Source organism: Cydia pomonella, chromosome 8 (assembly GCF_033807575.1).
Source record: "Cydia pomonella isolate Wapato2018A chromosome 8, ilCydPomo1, whole genome shotgun sequence".
Taxonomy (NCBI): Eukaryota; Metazoa; Arthropoda; class Insecta; order Lepidoptera; family Tortricidae; genus Cydia; species Cydia pomonella.
The window spans coordinates 2,348,754-2,370,259 of record NC_084710.1 but is presented as its reverse complement, the minus strand read 5'-3'; the positions used below and the strand labels follow the sequence as shown (position 1 = coordinate 2,370,259).

The following is a 21,506-nucleotide window of genomic DNA, read 5'->3' as shown; positions in this document are numbered from 1 at the left end:
AGTAAGTATAACGGGTTAGCACTGATTGACTAACACGTTATTTTCTCGCGGATTAGCAAAGTAATATTTCTTGTTTTAATTAAGCTACGTAATGCAATATTTGTATCATGATATGATATTTCATAACTTGGAGTTGCAGGTGTACATAGGCTACGGAGACTGCTTACCATCAGGCAGGCCGTATGCTTGTTTGCCACCGACGCAGTATTAAAAAAAAAAAAACTTGTTTAAAAGCAGTGATCCAGGGGCAAAGCTGTCTCACACCTTTGTATGAAAATAAGGGTCCGTTCACTGGGTCACCCATTTTTTTTAAAATAAAATTTGACGTATTTTTATTTCTGACGGATCTGGCATATATATTAAGAATCTTGTTTCATTCTGACCATGTTACTAACCTTAAAATGACAAATTGTATTGAGATGACAGCTGTCACAGAATCCAAGCTATGTGAAAAACATTATACTAGAAATGGCTTGCTATTGACGAGTTCTTCGATGGCCATGGGTCATTGACTCAATCGTGTATCTACTAAAGTATCATCATTCGCTTGCCCTTATCCCATTCATTTGGGGTCGGCGCAGCATGTCTTTTTCTTCCATATCTTTCTGTCACCCGTCATCTCATCATTCACTTGCGTTCGTTTCATATCATCTCTCACACAATTCATCCACCTTTTCCTAGGTTTTCCTCTCCCGTTCCATCCCTCCACATTCATTCGTAATACCTTTCTCGTCACATGACTTTTATTCCATTCGCATCACATGCCCATACTACGCTAGGCGATTCGCTCTTACTTTATCTATTATGGGAAATTTATTTATTTTATGATTTTTATTTTATTTTATATTATATTATTTTATTTTATATTAAAGTATATAGGAATATAATAAAATATTATCTTAATATATATTGTAATACTATATGAGTCTAAAGTTATGCATACATGAGTATAGTAAGTTATCAAATAATTTAATAGACATGCAAACAAAAACACAAACATGACAAAATAATTGTATATAAAATGACTTGTAAATTATATTTATTTACCAATATGATATTTATTTACCAATAAATATCATATCATATCATATGTTAAAACTTACAAAAGTAGAACTAATAACGATTAAGGGTAATTCTTGCAAAAAACAAGAAAAAATTGATTCATTACTCTCATTAATTGACATTTTGACGACCGGTTTGGCCTAGTGGGTAGTGACCCTGCCTACGAAGCTGATGGTCCCGGGTTCAAATCCCGGTAAGGGCATTTATTCGTGTGATGAGCATGGATATTTGTTCCTGAGTCATGGGTGTTTTCTATGTATTTAAGTATTTATAAATATTTATATATTATATATATCGTTGTCTAAGTACCCTCAACACAAGCCTTATTGAGCTTACTGTGGGACTTAGTCAATTTGTGTAATAATGTCCTATTATTATTTATTTTTTATTATTATTTATTACTTTTGATGCTGATTGTACCTAATGTGTTATTGATTCATACAAACTAATGCAATTAAATTTACATTTCTGTTAATACAGCACGTATAATGGGTACTTAAGTATTCATTTTTATATTATACGAATACGTTACTATGCTGATCAGTTGTCTATTGAAATGTAAATCGGTATTCGATTCATTCATATCTTATTGTAATTTGCGTCCATCCGGTCAGTAGATGAATACTTACATAATAGGTACTTTATATTGTTTGAGCGTACATACTTGTTTAGACGTGTGTGTCCGATGTGTGTTAACCGAATTCTTTTGTCGGAGATATTGTTGTGTGTGTACAGTTTAAACCTCGATAAAGCGATAATTCGAACCTCGATAAAGCGAAATCCTTGTTAACATGAAATGAAGTGCTACTCGTATTCCCTCCGAAAACTTCCATAACTCAAAATATTTAACCTCATTAATTATTCAAGCAACGATTCAATTCACAGTTATCCAGTACAATTTGTACGGTCAAGGTATTAAATATCGATACGGACAAAGTGCCAAAAATATGTACACGCTACTGTAATGTATGGGCAATAAGGACGTGTGTACATATTTTTGGCACTTTGTCCGTATCGATATTTAATACCTTGACGGTACAAATTGTACTGGATAACTGTGAATTGAATCGTTCACCTATCCACAACTCGAATAATGACCTCTATAACTTTACTATCGCCCGATTCTAACTTTAAGATTTACGTCAAATATTTCCTAAAGATCGATAAGGATTGTTTCAAAAGTGACGTTTTTGTATGAAGAAACGTCAATTTTGACACTGACAAGATCTAATCCATATCGTATCTTTAGAAAATGTTTGACGTATCTTAAAGTTAGAATCGGGCCGTATTATTAATACTATAATCTACTAAATTTCATTAATTCATTCAGAATAGAATATGAACAAAAATCCACTTCATACGAGTATAAGGATCATGGCACTTATTCTGATTTACTTACTTACTTACTGCTGTGGCGCAGCGACCCGATACCAAAGACCGCCATGCTTCTCTGTCCAAAGCCGTCTGATACACTAGTAAAATTGCACATTTATAAAAATAAAAGAAAATCTATTTCATTACTCATTTTAATAAATTTTGATTAACCAACTTAAACTAAGTAACTATTTACAAGTGGAGTGGGATCTCTTTTCACCTTAATCTTAAAACTTAACTACAAACCATATACTAATATGAAAACGCTTAACAATACATAAATCACTGTCACAAAAATACTTAATGTCTACAAATCATAGCCATCGCAATACCGAAAACAGTAACGTACAAAGATGGAGTAGCCATTAACGCGTGGTTTCTCAGACTGCCCAAGATATCTTGCTTGTGGTTGTCGGCCCATTTCGTGGCCGTCCTGGCCTGGTCGAGGGCGGTTTTTGCGCTGGTTAGCGCCTGGGCGCCGCACTGGCAGCTTGATAACCACGTTTCGAACTGAAAAAAATACAATTTGGATTTAGAATGCAGCTCTGACACATGGGACCATGCGAAGTGCATGGAGGGGGTAAGTAAAGCGATCCCAGCGCATAAGGTGGTAAAAATTAGAACTAACTGCGGATAGCGTCTTTAACATTTTGTACAAGTTATATGGCTCGAAATGAAACTTTGAAATATTCATTTAAATTGTATGCTGTAAGGAACCATTGTAATCTGTATGAAATGCTTAATATAACTCACGTGTTTAATTTGATAATTGTTAATAATTCGAGTATATCCATGTAAATAGCTTTGCAAATGCCACATATTACGTGATCTTTTTCTAGAAGTTATTAATGTGTAGATAGACATTTAACATCGCGGACTTTTTTGTAGATCTATAAATGAGAAACAACTCCACCATACATTGTGTTGTTATAGCTCAAACGGATTAGGCAGCGTTTTCGATTTAAGCTCCTAGCCAGTGTGATTTTTTCCGACAACATCGTTATATTTCAATCAATTTACATAAAACTTTAACAAGTTATATGCCTTAGCCTTCCTCAAGAATCACTCTATTGATAGATGAAAGTCGTATGAAAATCCGTTCAGTAGTTTTTAGTTTTGGAGTAGTTTTATAAGATGTAGTGAATTGACGTTTTCCCCTAGACTTGCGGACACTAGGTTGCGTGACAATCATGCACATAGCGAATAAGTCGTTAAACTAGTATGGTATATTTTGATCTAACTTAATCTTAATAGTCTACGTGAAAGTTCTTCGGATGAGACGAAACGGCTGGTGGACGGACAGCATATACATACCTATTTGGTCTGAGTACCAGCTACAGGGCCAAGAGCCATTTAATGTTTTCGCGGAGTGGAGAAAGCAGTGGCATGAACAAGATGGTGACTCCAACATAGACCCCACTAAACTGCCGACTGGCTTTAAAGAACAACGGAAGATTTGGGTCACTCTATACCGTATCCGAACGGGAGTGGGGCGCTGCAATCACAACCTCTACAGATGGGGAATTTCGCCGACAGCAGCCTGTGACTGTGGGGAGCCTATCCAAACAATCCCTCATATCGTAGAGAAATGTCCCAAGAGGCGGTTTGCCGGAGGTATGCAAGACCTGTTAGCCCTCACAGCAGAGGCAAGGGATTGGCTGCTCAGTTTAGATGTAAAATTATTAATTATATGTATATTTCTTTTTTTGTTAAAATAACATTGTAAATCTTCATTCAGGAAATGCCATACGATATATAATAAGCATATGTAATATATTATTTAATAACGTTTCGATTCTCATCATAACCTGCCTGAACAATTTCTTATGTTGGCTAGTAGAATTGATTTTTAAATGATGATTTTGAATGATATATATTTTATCTTATCTTCTAATTTTCGGGGGCCCTTGCGGATACACTTCGACCAACAACTTTGCCTCTTTGTAAAACAAATTACTATTATTAGTGTCAAATCTTGGGAGTTAAATTTGACCCACTTCTCGATTTCCGATTGAGCTGAAAATTTGCATACCCATGTAAGTCGGGTGATAATATTATGTACCATCAAGCTGACCTGATGATGGAGACAGGAAGTGGCCATAGTAACTCTTGTGATGAAACAACGCAACATGTGTTTGGGATTTTTAGAATTGTCTCGATGAGTATTCGTTGCCCGTGGTAAGAAAAGTACAATCAGCGACAAAAGCTTGTACGGATAACGTTTTTTTTTTTTTTGCCAAAAACTTATCTACTACACTATTTCTACGTCCGTCACGATAGACAGAGTTAATCTAGGATACATAAAATATGAAAATTAAATGACATGCAGTACACCCGAAAAGGGCGAAATACGCAAGGACATATTATTTTGCGGTAATTGGAATAATTGGTACATTTTTGTTATTAGTGTGGACAAATTAATTCATGCTCATGTCCAAGCTAATTGATAATACAAATGAGTTAATTGCCAATTGTAACCTGACCTACTGCACATTCAATGTCAAAAGTGGTTATACGGTCATTTGTGTGACAGTAAAACTGGCAATCGTCGTTGCTCACTGTGTACAGTCAGCATCAAAAGTAGCGGATGAAACAACGCGCCAAAAGTATCTGATATTCCGTATAACTTTTCCAAATGTAGATAATTTTCTAAAATTCGCGTTCAAAAATATATCTTTTACAGTTTTAGTTGTTCTATATTAAAGACATCACTTTTTGTTAAGCTGTTACAGAATGGTAGATACTTATGAAGCGTTATTTGATCCGCTACTTTTGATGCTGACTGTACCGTAAATGATAAATTAAGGAATTTTTTTTTTTTTTTTTAAACTAGGTACCTATTCATTATTAAATATATTCAGATGACTTGTCAAACAGAAGAATATGTTATGTATCATATTTTTATCGGCAGGTATATCAACATAATCATATTTAATTAAGTATCATAATTCACGACCGGTTTGGCCTAGTGGGTGACCCTGCCTACGAAGCTAATGGTCCCGGGTTCAAATCCTGGTAAGGGCATTTATTCGTGTGATGAGCATGGATATTTGTTCCTGAGTTATGGGTGTTTTCTATGTATTTAAGTATTTATAAATATTTATATATTATATAAATCGTTGTCTAAGTACCCTCAACACAAGCCTTATTGAGCTTACTGTGAGACTTAGTCAATTTGTGTAGTAATGTCCAATAATATTTAATTATTTATTTATAATTTATTATTAAAAGCCATGAATAAGGAGCAAAAGGGCCGAATTAATAGTTGCAGTAGGTGCACGCCAAAAAAGAGAGATTCGTTTATGGCTAATGAATATAATAATAATAATAATAATTCAGCCTATATACGTCCCACTGCTGGGCCCAGGCCTCCTCTCATGCGCGTGAGGGCTCGGGCTATAGTCCCCACGCTAGCCCAATGCGCATTGGGGACTTCACATACACCTTTGAATATCTTCACAGATGCATGCAGGTTTCCTCACGATGTTTTCCTTCACCGAAAAAGTAAGCATTTCAAAATATTTATTAATTTTCGTTTAACTAACTATATACATAATTACAAATAAATATATTATCAACAGAATTTGACCATAATTACCCACAGGCGAGCAAACTAGGACCATTTTACGGTATTTTCCTATCATAGTGATTATGCTTTTCCTGTAAATGTTTACTGTAATTGGAAATTTGAGTCATTGTTTTGTCCAAGAAAAAGATAGTGTAGATTTTATTTGTTTTTATTTATGTTATTACAAAAACTGTGAACCCCAATGACATTCAGATTCTAGTTCCAGGCGTGCGTCCAGTTTGCAAAACCGTTCTTGACATTGAGAAAGCCGTCGATATTGTCTATGATATAGTTGACGTTTTTCCACGCCTGCCGTGCGCGGCGCGTCAACGTAAACCTTGTCGGAATGCACGATGTTTGATATTGGGCTGCAGTCGCTCGTCAACTGACGTCTTTCTCTTTTGCGCTTAAGGGGTTAAAATGGATATACTTCAATTATTATCTAGCTGTTAACAAATATTTTACTGTAACCACATTTTGGTCTGTGAAGAAACCGCATGATCCTTTCATTTTTATTATTTATTAATCGTAATGCTTTTTACTTTGGCATGAAAATAAATACCAAAAACGCTGTCAAAACTTTTACAGACAGCCTGACAAAACCTTCGGATTAAATCAAAGTAACAAACTTGTTAAGACGGAAGTTGACAATGTCAGACAAGGCGAATAGATGGCCTGTTGATTCGGGATATGCAAATAGTCGTGACCCAGTAAAAGGGTTAGCGGGTGTTTTCCGCCGATTAGCGAGCGTGGCTAATGAATGTTTGCGGACGTCGTTCAAGTATTGTTTGACGACCATTTGGGACAAATTAGGGAAAGATGACACGGGAGGACAGAGGCCATGCCTTGCGGAAGGTATAGCCGTGCCAATTACGAGGGTTATGAAACTTGGCGTGAGATTGTTAAATGAAATTCTTATTTGCACCGGTTCGCCTCTCTTAGTAGGCTAGATGACAAGTTGACAAGTTTTTATTTATGGTATAAGTCGATCAGGTTTGTTTTGGGGATCAAATGTCTATATGGGACCCATTGTATTAGAGCAATACAAAAGTCAGACTGCAGTCAAAGTGCAGCAATCATACTCTACCTGAATCGTGACGTCACTGTCAACTTGATTCCGTGGTTATATGTGAATATAAGGAAAACACGAAAATTGCGAATTTGACGATTTTGTTATAAAATCGATCGAGGATTTATTGTAGGTATGGGGCTTTAAAACGTTGACTGAAACAAATTTCAGAACTGGTAGTAGTAAATATCATAACAATTTTACGTTGCAGCCCCTGATTTAAATAATAATAATTAATAAAAATTACATATTTGGGAACAATCTTACACAGATTGACCTGGCCTCAACTCGCTACCCGTGTTATGAATAAGCAAAAGCTTGTACTATGGGCACAAGGAGATGGTATACCTACTTAATATAGAGAAATATATACTTAGATAACATCCGTAGCTCAGGAACAAATATTCGTGATATACACACAAATAAATAGGTAGCCTTCTTATACCGAGATTCGAACCCTGGATCTCCAGCTGTGTAGGCAGTACCGATTACCTTAGGTCAGGCTGAGGCCGAGAGAGAGAAATGCAGTTTAGAGGAAAGCGGATTGCTTCTTAAACATTGGTCTAAGAGTACAAAAATATGCATAATAATTTAGCAAGCCCTTTCCGTCTGTAGAAGAAGGCAAATTTAAAGAATGTTGGCGCGTAGGTCCTCCCATAAAAAAATTGAATTTCGCGCCATTTTCTACTGATTAATTGGGTTTGCCAGAGAATACATACCTCGTTAAATTCGGCTTCTGTGTGGAGGGCGGAAGCAACTGTCGCTAGAATGGTGTCCATAGAAGGATATCTGTTAAACCAAAAAGTTTCTGGTGAAACTAAATACACATACAAAGCATTTAATCAATACAGAATTATAATTACACTCATATAGATATAATCGTGTGGCTTAAGTATATTTTTTAATTATTATTATTATTTATTTATTTTATTATAAATTATTATTTCATTGTTAGTAATATTATTGTCAAAACATGTAGCAATAATGAACTGTATATCGTTTGCTACTATACATATATATTTTTTATGTGAACCTGAATAATTAATTCAAATAAAAAATAAGATTTATAAAGTTCTAGTTATAAGCGCTGGCTTGGGTCTGATAACACTAAGTATCTAAAAATTATCCACATTAGTGCATATTATAATAACACACATATAATTCAATACAATTAATTATTTTTTATTGTAATTTGTGTTTTCTCTGTATTCTCCTTTTCAATATGTGGTGTACAATAAAGAATAGTTACTATTATTTTACTTAGGTACTAATTATAATATGTATTCCCGTGTTCCCGCAAAGCGGTAGAATCTAAATCTAAACGTGCCCTTTATTTATTTTTATACCTGATTGATTAAGCTATTAGCGTTTTAGTAAAGTGGTATTTCGGTCGTAAATCCCAAGGCATTACGAACTAAACTTTTATATTACATAGAAGTTAATCATGATAGATCAGGAAATGGATGCCTCGATGCTTATTTTAGTTTTATGTCCAATTTTAAATATGTTACAGGCATACTAAAGCTTCACGAGTTCACCAGAGAAGCCAGAATGTTTCTTCTTCTTCTTCTTTAAGTGCCTTCTCCATCCCGGAGGTTGGCGACCGTATGTCTATATGCCATTCTATCTGAAGTCATGCGAATTAGTTTCTCTGTACTGCCCACGTCCAACCAGTCTCTTATGTTCCTTGTCCATGATATTCTCCTTCTCCCACGTCCTCGTTTCCCTTCAATCTTCCCTTCAATAATTAGTTTTAATAAGTCATATTTTATTATATAGCTTGGACACTAACACTGAAAGAAGAGAGTCAGCTCCTGGTAGCGGAAAGAAAGGTGTTACGGAAGATCCTGGGACCTATCAAAAGAGATGACGGCACCTGGAGGATCCGTAAGAATGCCGAAATCGAGGAGTTAGTGGCCGAACCCAATATCATCGGCGAAACGAAATGCCACAGACTTCGCTGGTTCGGCCATTTACTGAGGATGGGTGAGGATCGAGGTGTTAAGAAAGCTTATTTGGGACAACCGACTGGTCGCCGTCCAGTGGGTCGGCCCAGATACCGCTGGAGCGACAGTGTACAGGCGGATCTGTGCCAACTCAAAGCCGATAACTGGCAGGAAGTGGCACAGGATCGGGACAGGTGGCGTTCTCTCGTTTTGGAGGCCAAGACCCTCTTTGGATCACTGCGCCACAATAGTTAGTTAGTTAATTTAAGTCATATTTTGATTTTCTATATATATGTAGCTTTCCTTTCTTTAATAGTAGTAGAATGTTTCTAGTTTTCCTTTAGATAAATTATTTTAATTTTATTTATACGTACATGGTAGTCCAAAGTGTATAGTTCTGTTTTAACTCTTCCAGAACAACGTGGACATGTTCGTAGTTGCTTAAAATGCTGACCATCGGCGTTGTTAGGTCTTGCGTTCTGATTGGACTGTTTTCCTCCAACATTGATACTAGGTAGCTGAAATAAATAAATTAATAGTTTAAAAAACACTAGAAAAACATGCTTTTATAAATGCACGTAAAAACCAAAAAGACCTTTCTCACAAGTGCAATACGACAATGATACGATATTCCATCGTCGAATACCAGTGCCTATCTTCCGGCTTCATCATCAGACCTTGAAACCTAATCGTGGTTATAGTTCATTACAAGACTTTTGATACGATGCTCCATCATGAAGTTCCAGTTCATATCCTCCGGCTCCATCATCAGATCAGTTCGACAGTAGCATATTATTGTATTGTCATCAGACCTACATACAGCTGCCAATTCTCATGACGTTACGATCCTTGGAAGATAGTTAAATTAGTTACCTTAGATTCCATTACATAGTTACATACAGGTCGACCTAATAAAAGCGTGTTAAATATGGTTTCACTAGCATGCTTCAATTTGGACCACAATATTCCATAGACAGAATCAAATGATTTCAAATGAATACTACATATAGTAGTATATATACTACAGAATTTGGAATTGCCTACCTTTCATCATACAGTTCACCTTATCTTATTTAAATCTTTTAACTGCATAACCGGATAAATTATATATATTTGTCTAGAGATATAAGGACAGATGAGTCGATTATATGTGTCTGGCGGAAAAATCTATCACTGTATGAAGTAAAGTTTAAAAAAGCGGTTCCTATTAAGAACCATCGAAAATAGAAGAGGAAATATTTTAGAACACCAGACCTGTTACGACACAATGAATTAATTAAGATCATCATAAAAGGGAAAGTCGAAGGAAACAGAAAGAAAGGGAAGCCAAGAAGGATATGCCCGGACCCGGGTACGTCCTTAAACTACGTCCACAAGAGAGGTATGGGCATTGTGAATTTCATCTCGCTTTGTGTGGTAGGGCACAGCCTGTGGATGTCATTCCAGATCTAGAGCAGAGCCCAACTGGGGAAGTGCCTCCACCTTAAAGAAAACCGCAGCCAAATAACACTAGACCCTACTCATAGTGTTGTGTTCCTGCCGGTGAGTAAGGTTGCCAGAGCTCAACGAGGGAGAGGGGAGGTGCTTAGGGTCGGCAACGCGCATGTAACTCCTCTGAAGTTGCAGGCGTACATAGGCTGCGGAGACTGCTTACCATCAAGCGGGCCGTATGCTAGTTTGCCACCGACGTAGTAAAAAAAAATTACATAATATAATAAAGGGAGCCTTGTAGAGATAAAATATATTCCACTTTTTTTTTCACCACCGTCCGCCTAAAATATAGTCCAGACAGATCTGATGGTCACATTTGTTATTGTATTTGATTACTAGTTTCTGCGTGCGACTTCGCCTGTGTGGGCTGATGATGAATATAAACCACAAACTATCTTATTTAATTTCATTTAAATCAGTACCGCGGTTTAGGCGTAAGTAAGTAGGCGTAAATAACAGACAGACAGACAGAGTTACTTTCGCATAAGTAGGGATAAGGATGAGACCTTTAAAGTAAGGTGATAATTGTTAATTAAGTCAGAGCTTACAACTTATCATACCTCCTCAGTTTATCCTCATCATTGGAGCATCCCAGAGCGTCTCCAATAACCCAGGCCTCATTAGCAATGTTCGTGGTCTTCATACGTTGGTACAGAAAATCGTAGTCTTCGCCGTCACCGTGACGGAGTCCGTTACAGTACATCACTGGTCGCAAACTGGGCGGAACTCTGGTGAGGAAGGATAATGAAGTATTAGAGCCAAAACACTGTAAATATATTTTCTTCACACTGGCTTGGAAACGGTGTTAGACAAACAAGGCAAGATATCATACACAGAAAAAGGTTAAGAGCTACCCCACAGTAGCATCTCCCAAAAGTCGGCGTCTGGTCAACTCTATGGCCGCTGCTCAACGTAACTACGACGCAACTGCGCAGTGACGCCATTTCCCATAGCGCTGACTAGACGCCGACGCTCAAAAGACGCTAGTGTGGGGTGGCTCTTAACCTCTTTTCTCTCTCCCAAAGCCGAAGCCGAAGGCGAGGACTTAATTAACACGAGTTCGTTATTATTGTACCGCCCGTCGCACACACAATGTTTTTCATCGCGCTTGTGAGGTAAAAACTAAATTTTAAACAAAGTAATTCTTAAATACGGTGACATTTAAACGGTGACGGTTAAAGAAGCTGTGGCTATCTGACCAGATTTAACTTATTTGTGACTACAAATATATAATTATTGTATATAATATAGATAGTACCTGGGCGACCGAGCTTTGCTCGGTTATAACTATTTATTGTAATATGGTGGTGTATAGGTGATAATCTACATAAACTTAAAAAGTAAAATGTGAACTGACAATTATTATTATTTACAATCGATTTCAACCTTACAGCACTTGTCACAGAGTAACGCCATCTATTGTCAATTTCTCTTATTACATAGCTCAGTTTTTAACTAAATTTAAATTGTCTAAAACAATAAAAATTAAAAAATTATATATAAAAAAAAAACAAAAGTTAGTCATCAGGTGAGATTCGAACCCGTAACACTCGTTTCTAGCCGTCCGCGTCTTAACCCGCTGGACCAGACGGACAGTGACTGGCAATACGAAATTAGCGACCATATTCTGCGTCGTAAGAAAAACGCATGAAATCTCGAAAACACGCGTTTTCCCAAACATAAGACTAATCTAGATCGATTGTATACCCCCAAAAACCCCCATATACCAAATTTCAGCGAAAGCGTTAGAGCCGTTTCCGAGATCACAGAAATATATATATATATATATATATACAAGAATTGCTCGTTTAAAGGTATAAGATTCTATATATTTGTTATACTATTACTTCTATTTTATTGATTTTTTTCATTTAATTGTTTTTTTTTCTCGCCCTCTTTTGTAATTTTATTGATTTTCCTCTAGTCTATTGTACTCAGTGCTATATTTGTTTACCATTCTTTATCAATTCTCATCTACTCAAAGGTTAACTGGAAGAAATCCCTTAAAGGGATAAGTTCGCCTTTGTACTGCTTATCCTGTGCCATATTTATATTTTGTCTTTTGTACAATAAAGAGTTTATACATACATTTCAAACATTCGCCCGCCATATTGTCATTTTTGACAGATTAGGCATCGAACGCATTGAAGACTGTGTAAAAATAGTTTAAACGGCTATTAAATTGATCAAATTAAATATTTACAAAGTACTACATAGTACACAAAAACGTTGTTTTTTTTTACCTACCCATTTTTACTCTTACTTTCTACCGACTTACAAGGCGTGATGAAATAATAAAAAAATATAACACCCGTGGCCATAATATAGCTCATTCCATCTTAGTGCTGCTGCTGACATACAATAACAGCGTTTACGAGCAAGTGTGATGAAAAATATATTTACAATGTTTTGATGCTCGTTTTGACAATACTCACTCAACGCCATTTTCCTTGATATTCTTGAAGAGTTCCACAGTCTTATCGATGCAACCTTGATGACCCAACTTGCATGCGAATTCCAAGACTTGCATGCGGTTTCTAAGAGTGACGAAGCTGTCTGTGGTTCTGACGTCATAACCCAGCTTGTTGATGATCCCGTCCAGCAGTTTAAGTGCATATTTCTAGAAATTAAAGAAAAATGAGAATAAGTAGATGTAGTAGTGCAATCTTATAGATATATGTATAATGTGGTTAATGGCGTACTCAAATAATTTGGTGGTTGGAAAATAGACATTGAATTCGTTGAATATATTTATACAGATGGTAATATTTAGTTTAAACATACACATGTAAACAATAATAAATGAATAAAATAAAATAAAAACAAAATTTTATTGGCATTAAGGGAAGTACATTTTAGCGTGGAAGTCCCTGACTTCTAAGCTAGGTAAAAACCTGTGTTACAGAATTCAGTGTCCTCTCCCAAACAGAATAGTAACTATTATGACTTATTACTACATTTACCATTTTCATTTGAGACTTAAGTAATAAGTATTATTAAGTAGTAGTAGTATAAAGCTTGTTTTAATACTAAAAAACAAATGCCATTCTGATAAGAATACAGTGAATTTTTTTGTGTAGATGTGTGTGTGTGTGTGTGTGTAACAATTAATTAATATCACGAATAATACTTAAGCAGCTTGATCACGTGGTAAATAGCTTATACAATTATATCCTTACCTATAAAACCAAATATGCAATTGTTGATAATAATAATGTTGAATATACAAACCTCGATATCTGCTTGAGCATCTGATCCCAAGTAAGATGTCCTCAATTTGCTGAAGCCTCGTATAGCAGCATACCATACTGAATAGTCGGTTTCATCTGATAAGAACTCCAATATTTGGAACAGCCGATCAAACTTCACTTCGTCGGCGTACACGAATGCGAATAAATCATTCACGATCTGTAAAATGGTGGGTTTTCTAAGCCAAGGTCAGTAAAAGGAGGAAGTATAAATAAACAGAACAATTTTATTATTAGTGCGATGGATGCAGCTCAGATGCTCGTTTAAAAATAGATGACGCTTGTTGTATTTAATGTGATCTGACAGATCGGAGAGAGAGGGAAATTATTAGACAAACTCGTATTTCACGATAATGAGTAAGTTCATTTTACGGCAACTGTTGATACTTAAAATGTTGTAAACAATACAGCATACAGACCACCACCAGTATGACCACCACCATTATATTTAAGATATAACGGATTGTTCCTCGCTCTAAACAAATACGCATAGCATTTCCTGCTACAACTCGGAAAAAGTGTATTTAGATAATTTTGTAAAAGTGAACTGTGGGAAATTACAATAAAAAATCCGTTTATTTTATTTATACACAACAAAATAATGACTGCATCAATAAATTGCTCTGATATTTAGATTAAGATGATATTTGTAAAATTTGACGATTTAAAAGCGCTTGTTGCTAGGCCTATTTGAATAAATAATATATTGATTTTGACTTTGACTATGTCATGGCGTTATTAACACGGTGAAATTGTTTGGAGCGTATTTTTTTCATTTTTGTTTCTTAGAAAGAGACCGAATTTAATAGAGATTTGCAATTTTTTCTATATTACGGAGGTACTTAAATAAGTTATATATTTACTTACTACTTACCTATAACTAATTATTACTTACCTTGGCCCGATTAAGATGGTGAATCTGTTCCCTTGCGTTTCCCTTTAAAGCATTTCCAATCAGTTGCCACGAATGTTCATCGTAATTGACTCTATAAAAACCTTTATAAAACAAAATGAATACATAAATATTAACTTGTATGAAGTTTACGTCTTTAAATTTTGTTGGCATAGTCTGGCAAGTCTTTTGTCAGTAAAAAAAGGCGACAAGTTAAAAAATGAAGGAGCAATCGGTCTATCTCCAACACGAATTTTGAACTTCTCGCCTTTTGCTACAAATTATGTTGCCAGATTATTTTCAACTTAACTTACCAGTCTCTTGCACGTTGAAGATGACCCAAGGATGGGAGTCACTAATTCCAGTTATGTTTATTTCCTGCGATTCCTCGTTCATAATAAAAGCTGGTTTAGTGTTCGTGAAATCCTTCACAAGTTCTGTAGTGTATGTGATGGGGATGGGGTAGGTTTCGTTCGATTGGTGGGATGAATCTATGTAGAAACGTTTCTGAAAAGTATAATTTTAATTAGTATTTAACTTTCATTGGAATTCAGGTAAGTAGCCATTAACACATTTCAATATTTGAAAGGTTATGCACCTTTTTTGTCTGTGACGTATTTTAGACAGATAAATTTCGTACCCATTACAAAATTGTAGATTAAAATTACCCATAATTACTACAATGTTGTTGTCTGTTCAGAAAATAAGTGCGTTGTTACACATTTTTTTTTAATTAAAAGTTTAATATGTCCAGCATATCTGCCACATATCTGAGGACCTACCGCGAAAAATAAAACTAAACATTACATTATCTGCCTTTTTATAGCTCGAATATGCAAGACCGATATCATAGGATAGCATTTTTATTTTTTTTTAAGTTGGCGGTAGGCCCCCTGGATCGATGAACTTTATGTGGAAAGCTTAAGTTTGCAGGTTCATATTTACCTACCTGAGTTAACGTTGCTATTTCATTTTCATAGTCAATGTTGACAGTCAAGATGGGATGACCAGCCTTTGCTATCCATTGTCCCATTACATCCACAATGTTATATCCAGGGTAATCCGCAAAAGCGTTAGCGTTGCTAACTTCTTGGTGTAGAGCGGAGTAAAGGTTCTCGGGGTAGCCAACCTCAAATTGACTTAAAATAAAAAGATTTTTTAATTAATTGTGCAATAAGGCTGGTTTTAGTGTCGCGCTGCCCGTCGGTGCAGAGCGATCCTCACCAGATCAATATACTGTATTAAGTTCAGGGAGCGTTCCAGAGTAAAGCTGACGGATCCGCGCGGACATGAACTACATACAAATAGTCGGTGGCGGTCAGTGCGACACTAAAACTAGCCTAAGGGCGATGTAAGTAAAATTGTTAATGAGGGCCAAATACTAATCCGGAATGATTCAAAATATGAGTAGGTATCAGAAATTGAGTTTGAAATAAATTGAGTGAAGGGTTTCGATAGCAAAAAATGATTCAATGCCAAGTCGTTTCTCACAAGAGGCAACCTAATAATGACAATAGTTATCAACTGCAATGCGATAAAAACTTTGAGCTGTCATTAAAAATACGCGTTTGGTCGTTCAGCAGTTGACAGTAATTATTAGATTTCATTAAGCCAAAAAACAAGATGAACTTACTTAGCCTTCAAATAACTCTGTAGCCCTAATTTAAACGCGTCATCCCCAACCAAATGGTGTACCATCCTTATGATAGATCCAGCCTTCTGATAGGTTATCTTTCCAAAATGGCCGCTGATCTCTGCGGGCGAGTTGACGTTGTTATTGGTGATGGCTGGGGAGGTCGGGGCCTCGTCGGCGGTGTAGCCGTCGTAGACTGAACCGGTGACCAGCATGTCGGCTGATCCTACGTCTGGTTCGATCTGAAAATGATTTCGAATATTAAGTAAGTAAATATTCTTTATTGTGCACCATACAGTTAAAAATAGACAGGAAATGAAAAAACACGTAAAAGTTAGGTAACAACAGGCGGTCTTATCGCTAAGAAGCGATAGTCATTAGTATTTATACTGCTGCTACCACTGCTGGCTCGCTGGGCCATAGATCTTCCTTTGTTGCAAGGCCGGATGCCGGATTTATCAATACACAGTATAGTTGCTTTGGGGGGGTATCATGTCTAATATAAAGAATTGAGTCTGACGGAACAAAGGGGAGGGAGGGGGTTGTGTCACAGTGGTCCACAAATGCCCAGAGTCTGGACTGAAGTATATTTAAGATGTAGCTTACAAGGGCAGTGATGTAATCCTGGAAGTAATCAGCGAAACCCTCGTTGAGCCAAGTGTTGCTCCACCAATGACACGTCACCAGGTCACCGAACCACATGTGTGTAGTTTCGTGAGCCATGATCTGTGCCACTCGGTATTTGAAGTACGGTGTTGATTCTTCGGGCACGTATAAGAGGAGGGATTCGCTGTGAAAGAATAATGTTTTTAGAATTAAATGGTAATTAAAACCAAAGCGGTTAATTTTTGTAATAGCTATTGCCATTAAAAACTCATACATATTAAGTATGTGTTGACAAGTTGCGGTGGAAAGAGTGATCGTGACTTTGCTGCATATTTGTTGTGCAAAGAATACATAAAAAGGTGAAAGAGCTGGTTTTAAGAAGAATGGGCTGGAGAAATCTACACCGATATGAGATTAAATGTTCATAAGTAATAAAATTACCCGACTACTTTGAAGCAAATGAAGGGTTATGATTTTGACCGGTATGTGTTCATCTGTTAATTTGTTTCATACTTTTTAGTTATTGAACTTCTTTTTTTTAGATGTTCAAGTCAGGCCAAAGTTGCTCATCAACACATTTTCTTTTTTAATACGTTATTTACTAATTCCCTTACTTCATCATAATATCAGCCAAATATGTCCACAGACTCGGGGCTTCCAAGGATTGTCAAAAAGAAAGATCGTATACTAGCAATGCACCAATTTACCGCAGTGGTTCAATTCATTACTTACCGATACTTAACCAACCCCCAGTTCTCCATAGCACCAGCTCTAAAATCCGGCAAACCCACATGGTCCAACTTCAAATACGTGTTCGTAGAATAGTAGTCGATGCCGAAGTAGTCACTCAAAGCGTTGACTACCCTCAGGCCGAAGTCAAAGGCGTAGTCAGTTTGGTTCATGGCGTCTGGTCTCACGTAGACACCAAATTGTGTATCATTTGTTAATCGCCCCTCGAATTCGGAAACCATGAAGGCTACCAAGTAGGAGGACATTTTTGGTGAAGGGTGGAAGATTTCTCTTATGTAACCGTTGGCTCTGTAATTTATTATGTATCGTTATTAAGGGATCTATTTATTATGAGGTATATGCACCATAGTGAGTAAACATAATCTTTAATATTTAAAATGTCATTAAAATTATTGCCATTAAGAGAGGTATGGGCATTGTGAATGTCATCTCGCTTTGTGTGGTAGGGCAAAGGCACAGCCAGTGGATGTCATTCCAGATCTAGAGCAGAGTGGGGAAGTACCTCCACCTTTCAGAAAACAGCAGCCAAATAACACTAGACCCTACTCATAGTGTTGTGTTCCTGCCGGTGAGTAGGGTTGCCAGAGCTCAACGAGGGGTGGGGGGGGGGGGGGGTTTAGGGTCGACAACGCGCATGTAACTCCTCTGGAGTTGCAGGTGTACATAGGGTACGGAGACTGCCTTACCATCAGGCGGGCCGTATGCTTGTTTGCCACCGACGTAGTATAAAAAAAAAATTAATGCCTATAGTGCATATATAAACAATTACGATTAGTCTAAGATGAAAATTGCTTGTTGTGGGAGTGTTCCATTTTGGTCATTATTAGCAGTTCCATTCCACGAATTAGCACTATTTATAGTGTTTAAACAAATGCTTAGATTAAAATAAAAAGTCGCTATAAGCATGCTTATAATAAGATTTGAGGAGTTCCCTCAATTCCTCGTGAAAGCCATCAGAACTCCTTTCAGAATTTTAAAGTCCGTTAAAAATTACTGATATTACTTACAACGGCACCGTATCTGCCAAATGCGTGTTGGCCACCGAAGGTTTATAATTATCGGGCCGGTCTATGACTAGTGTGAAGACAGCCTTATATTCCGGTTCATCGAAACACGGGAACACCTTCCTTGCGTGTGTAGTCTCCATTTGTGTTGCTCCTAGCCATCTGGAATAAGGAGGATTTACATTTACTTATTAAATACCAGTTATAGCACCCATGAGTTAGCTTTTACAATACTTATTAGGACCGTGCGAAGTGCATGGTGGGGGTAAGTAAAGCTATCCCAGCGCATAAGGTGGTAAAAATTTGAACTAACTGCGGATAGCTTCTTTAACATTTCGTACAATTATATGGCTCGAAATGAAACTTTGATTTACGATTACTCCTGAAATATTCATTTAAATTGAATGGTGTAAGGGACCATTGTAATCTGTATGAAATGCTTAATATAACTAACGTATTTATTTTGATAATTGTTAAAAATCCATATAAATAGCTTTGCAAATGCCACATATATTACGTGAGCTTTTTCTAGAAGTTAAGAATGGATATAGTAAGTTATCCTTAAAAGATAGACATTTAACATCGCAGACTTTTTTGTAGACCTATGAATGAGAAACAACCCCACCATACATTGTGTTGTTATAGCTCAAACGGATTAGGCAGCGTTTTCGATTAAAGCTCCTAGCCAGCGTGATTTTTTCCGAAAACATCGTTATATTTCAAACAATTTACACAAAACCTTAACAAGTTGTATATACTTAAGCCTTCCTCAAGAATCACTCTATTGATAGATGAAAGTCGTATGAAAATCCGTTCAGTAGCTTTTAGTTTTGGAGTAGTTTTATAAGGTGTATTGAATTGACGTTTTCCCCTAGACTTGCGGACACTAGGTTGCGTGACAGTCGTGCACGCTCCCAATACTGCTGCAAAAATGTTTTAGGCGGCTTAGTTGAGACAATCACTTACAAGGAAAGGTACCCAACTGTCCGGTTCCGATTTGATTTATATTTATATATGTTATAGAGTAGTCTAAAATAACGGACACGTATTTTTTTTTAGCTGCCCAAACTCAACCTATTGGGAGAAATTGTCCTCCAAAGTACTAAAAAGTTACTAAATCTTCTAACTCCTATAGAAAGTGATGCTCAAGCAACTTGCTAGTTAAAGGCTTGTTTGAGTATATGTTTGAGAATAGGAAAAAAAGTTTTCCTAAAAAAATTTATGTGTAACTTTACTTCAATAAAGAGGTTGACAAATGATTAATTATTACGAAAATACTAATTCGAATCATACTCTATGTAGCGTGACGTCATTTTTCTGTCAACGGCATGAAATGTACGGGCTCTGTTCATAATTCTGGCGCCAGTGATAAAGAATAGCAATGTTATCAAACGCTGAATTGAGTGATCGCGAACCAGAAAATCGTAGGGGCATACTCGTTCAACATAAGGGTAAGGAGTGAATAAGTAAGTAATTAAGTAAGTAAATATTCTTTACTGTGCACCATACAGTTAAAAAATAGTCAGGAAATGAAAAACACTTATATGAATACCTACTTGAATAAATAAATAAATATTATCGGACATTCTTACACAGATTGACTAAGTCCCACGGTAAGCTCAAGAAGGCTTGTATTGTGGGACTTGTGGGTACTCAGACAACGATATATATAACATACAAATACTTAAATACATAAACAATGACTCAGGAACAAATATCTGTGCTCATCACTCAAATAAATGCCCTTACCGGGATTAGAACCCAGGACCATCGGCTTCATAGGCAGGGTCACTAGTGTCACTACCCACTAGGGCCAGACCGGTGGTCGGACAATAGGGGGGTCGGTCGTTGAAAAGGTAGTGAGTTTCCAAATATTATATTATAATTTTTATTATACATATTTAATTAAAGTGGGAATATTTAAATCTTGGCTAAGATAACTATGTGGCCCGGACCAAGATGCAAACGCAAAGATGGAAGACCGTACATGCGATGGTCCGATGACATTGCAAAAATTGCTGGCCCAAAGTGGACTCTAACAGCACAAGACCGATCAAACTGGCTCTCTCTGGAGGAGGCCTTTACCCGAGAAGGGGTTCTTGATTCGTAGCGTAGGAATATTCTTAGTTATTTAAAAAAATCAATTTTAATTTTTTGTAAATATAATGAAATTTTTGACTACTTATCATAATTACGAGATATTCCTTCCAATTTTTCGAATCATGTTGACACTGTAACTACTTGCAAGAAATAAAAGGCTCTTTATTTTATTTATTTAAATCTTGAACGGAACTCTAATCTGCGTTAATCTATCATGTCAGCCAGACCCTCTTGGGCTCTCATGTTATTGTATGTATATTATAATTATTACGGTTTTCGTAGCAGAAAATACCTAATAATAACGTATTGCGTTGCGTTGGACTTAAATAATTACCCAGAAGTAAGGGGACCGAAGTGCGCCATGCCGTCTAAATACGCCAACCTTTAATATATGGAAACTGCTTATAAAATACTAGTAATATTACAAGTAGCTTGCAGTTTTATTAGTAGTAATATTACTAGAATTCTTATAAGAAGTTTTCGATATATTAAAGGCAGGCGCACTTAGACGGCACTTCGCACCCCTCAAATTTATAAAACAAGTAGTTTAGAAATTGAAATTAGGGTCATTCGTGTGGCACGCCCCGCCGTAAGTCTTATTACTCGTCTACTAGTGCTACAAGGAAGTACTAGATTCTACTAAACTTGGTATAGTAAAGGTACTTTTACACATGCTCTAAAATAGCATGCAAAAAAGCGTGCTACTGAGTATGCTCAATACGAGCATGCTTATGGGCAGTTTACATTTGCTAGCAATGAGCAT

General features: G+C 36.5%; 1 protein-coding gene across 1 annotated transcript in view; it reads right to left on the bottom strand.

The window, feature by feature from the left end:
• Positions 1–2,572: 2,572 nt before the first annotated feature.
• Positions 2,573–21,506, bottom strand: part of LOC133520295 (uncharacterized) — a 37,421-nt gene continuing 18,487 nt past the window's right edge. Inside the window, exons 17-29 of the mRNA XM_061854665.1 lie at positions 18,647–18,805; positions 17,622–17,927; positions 16,890–17,073; positions 16,284–16,525; positions 15,600–15,789; positions 14,965–15,157; positions 14,654–14,754; positions 13,742–13,918; positions 12,946–13,130; positions 11,071–11,238; positions 9,394–9,537; positions 7,793–7,862; positions 2,573–2,946 (exon numbers count right to left, since the gene is read on the bottom strand). Of these exons, the coding sequence (XP_061710649.1) occupies positions 2,737–2,946; positions 7,793–7,862; positions 9,394–9,537; positions 11,071–11,238; positions 12,946–13,130; positions 13,742–13,918; positions 14,654–14,754; positions 14,965–15,157; positions 15,600–15,789; positions 16,284–16,525; positions 16,890–17,073; positions 17,622–17,927; positions 18,647–18,805 (2,329 nt within the window). The 3' untranslated portion in view covers positions 2,573–2,736. The remainder of the gene's footprint in view (positions 2,947–7,792; positions 7,863–9,393; positions 9,538–11,070; positions 11,239–12,945; positions 13,131–13,741; positions 13,919–14,653; positions 14,755–14,964; positions 15,158–15,599; positions 15,790–16,283; positions 16,526–16,889; positions 17,074–17,621; positions 17,928–18,646; positions 18,806–21,506) is intronic.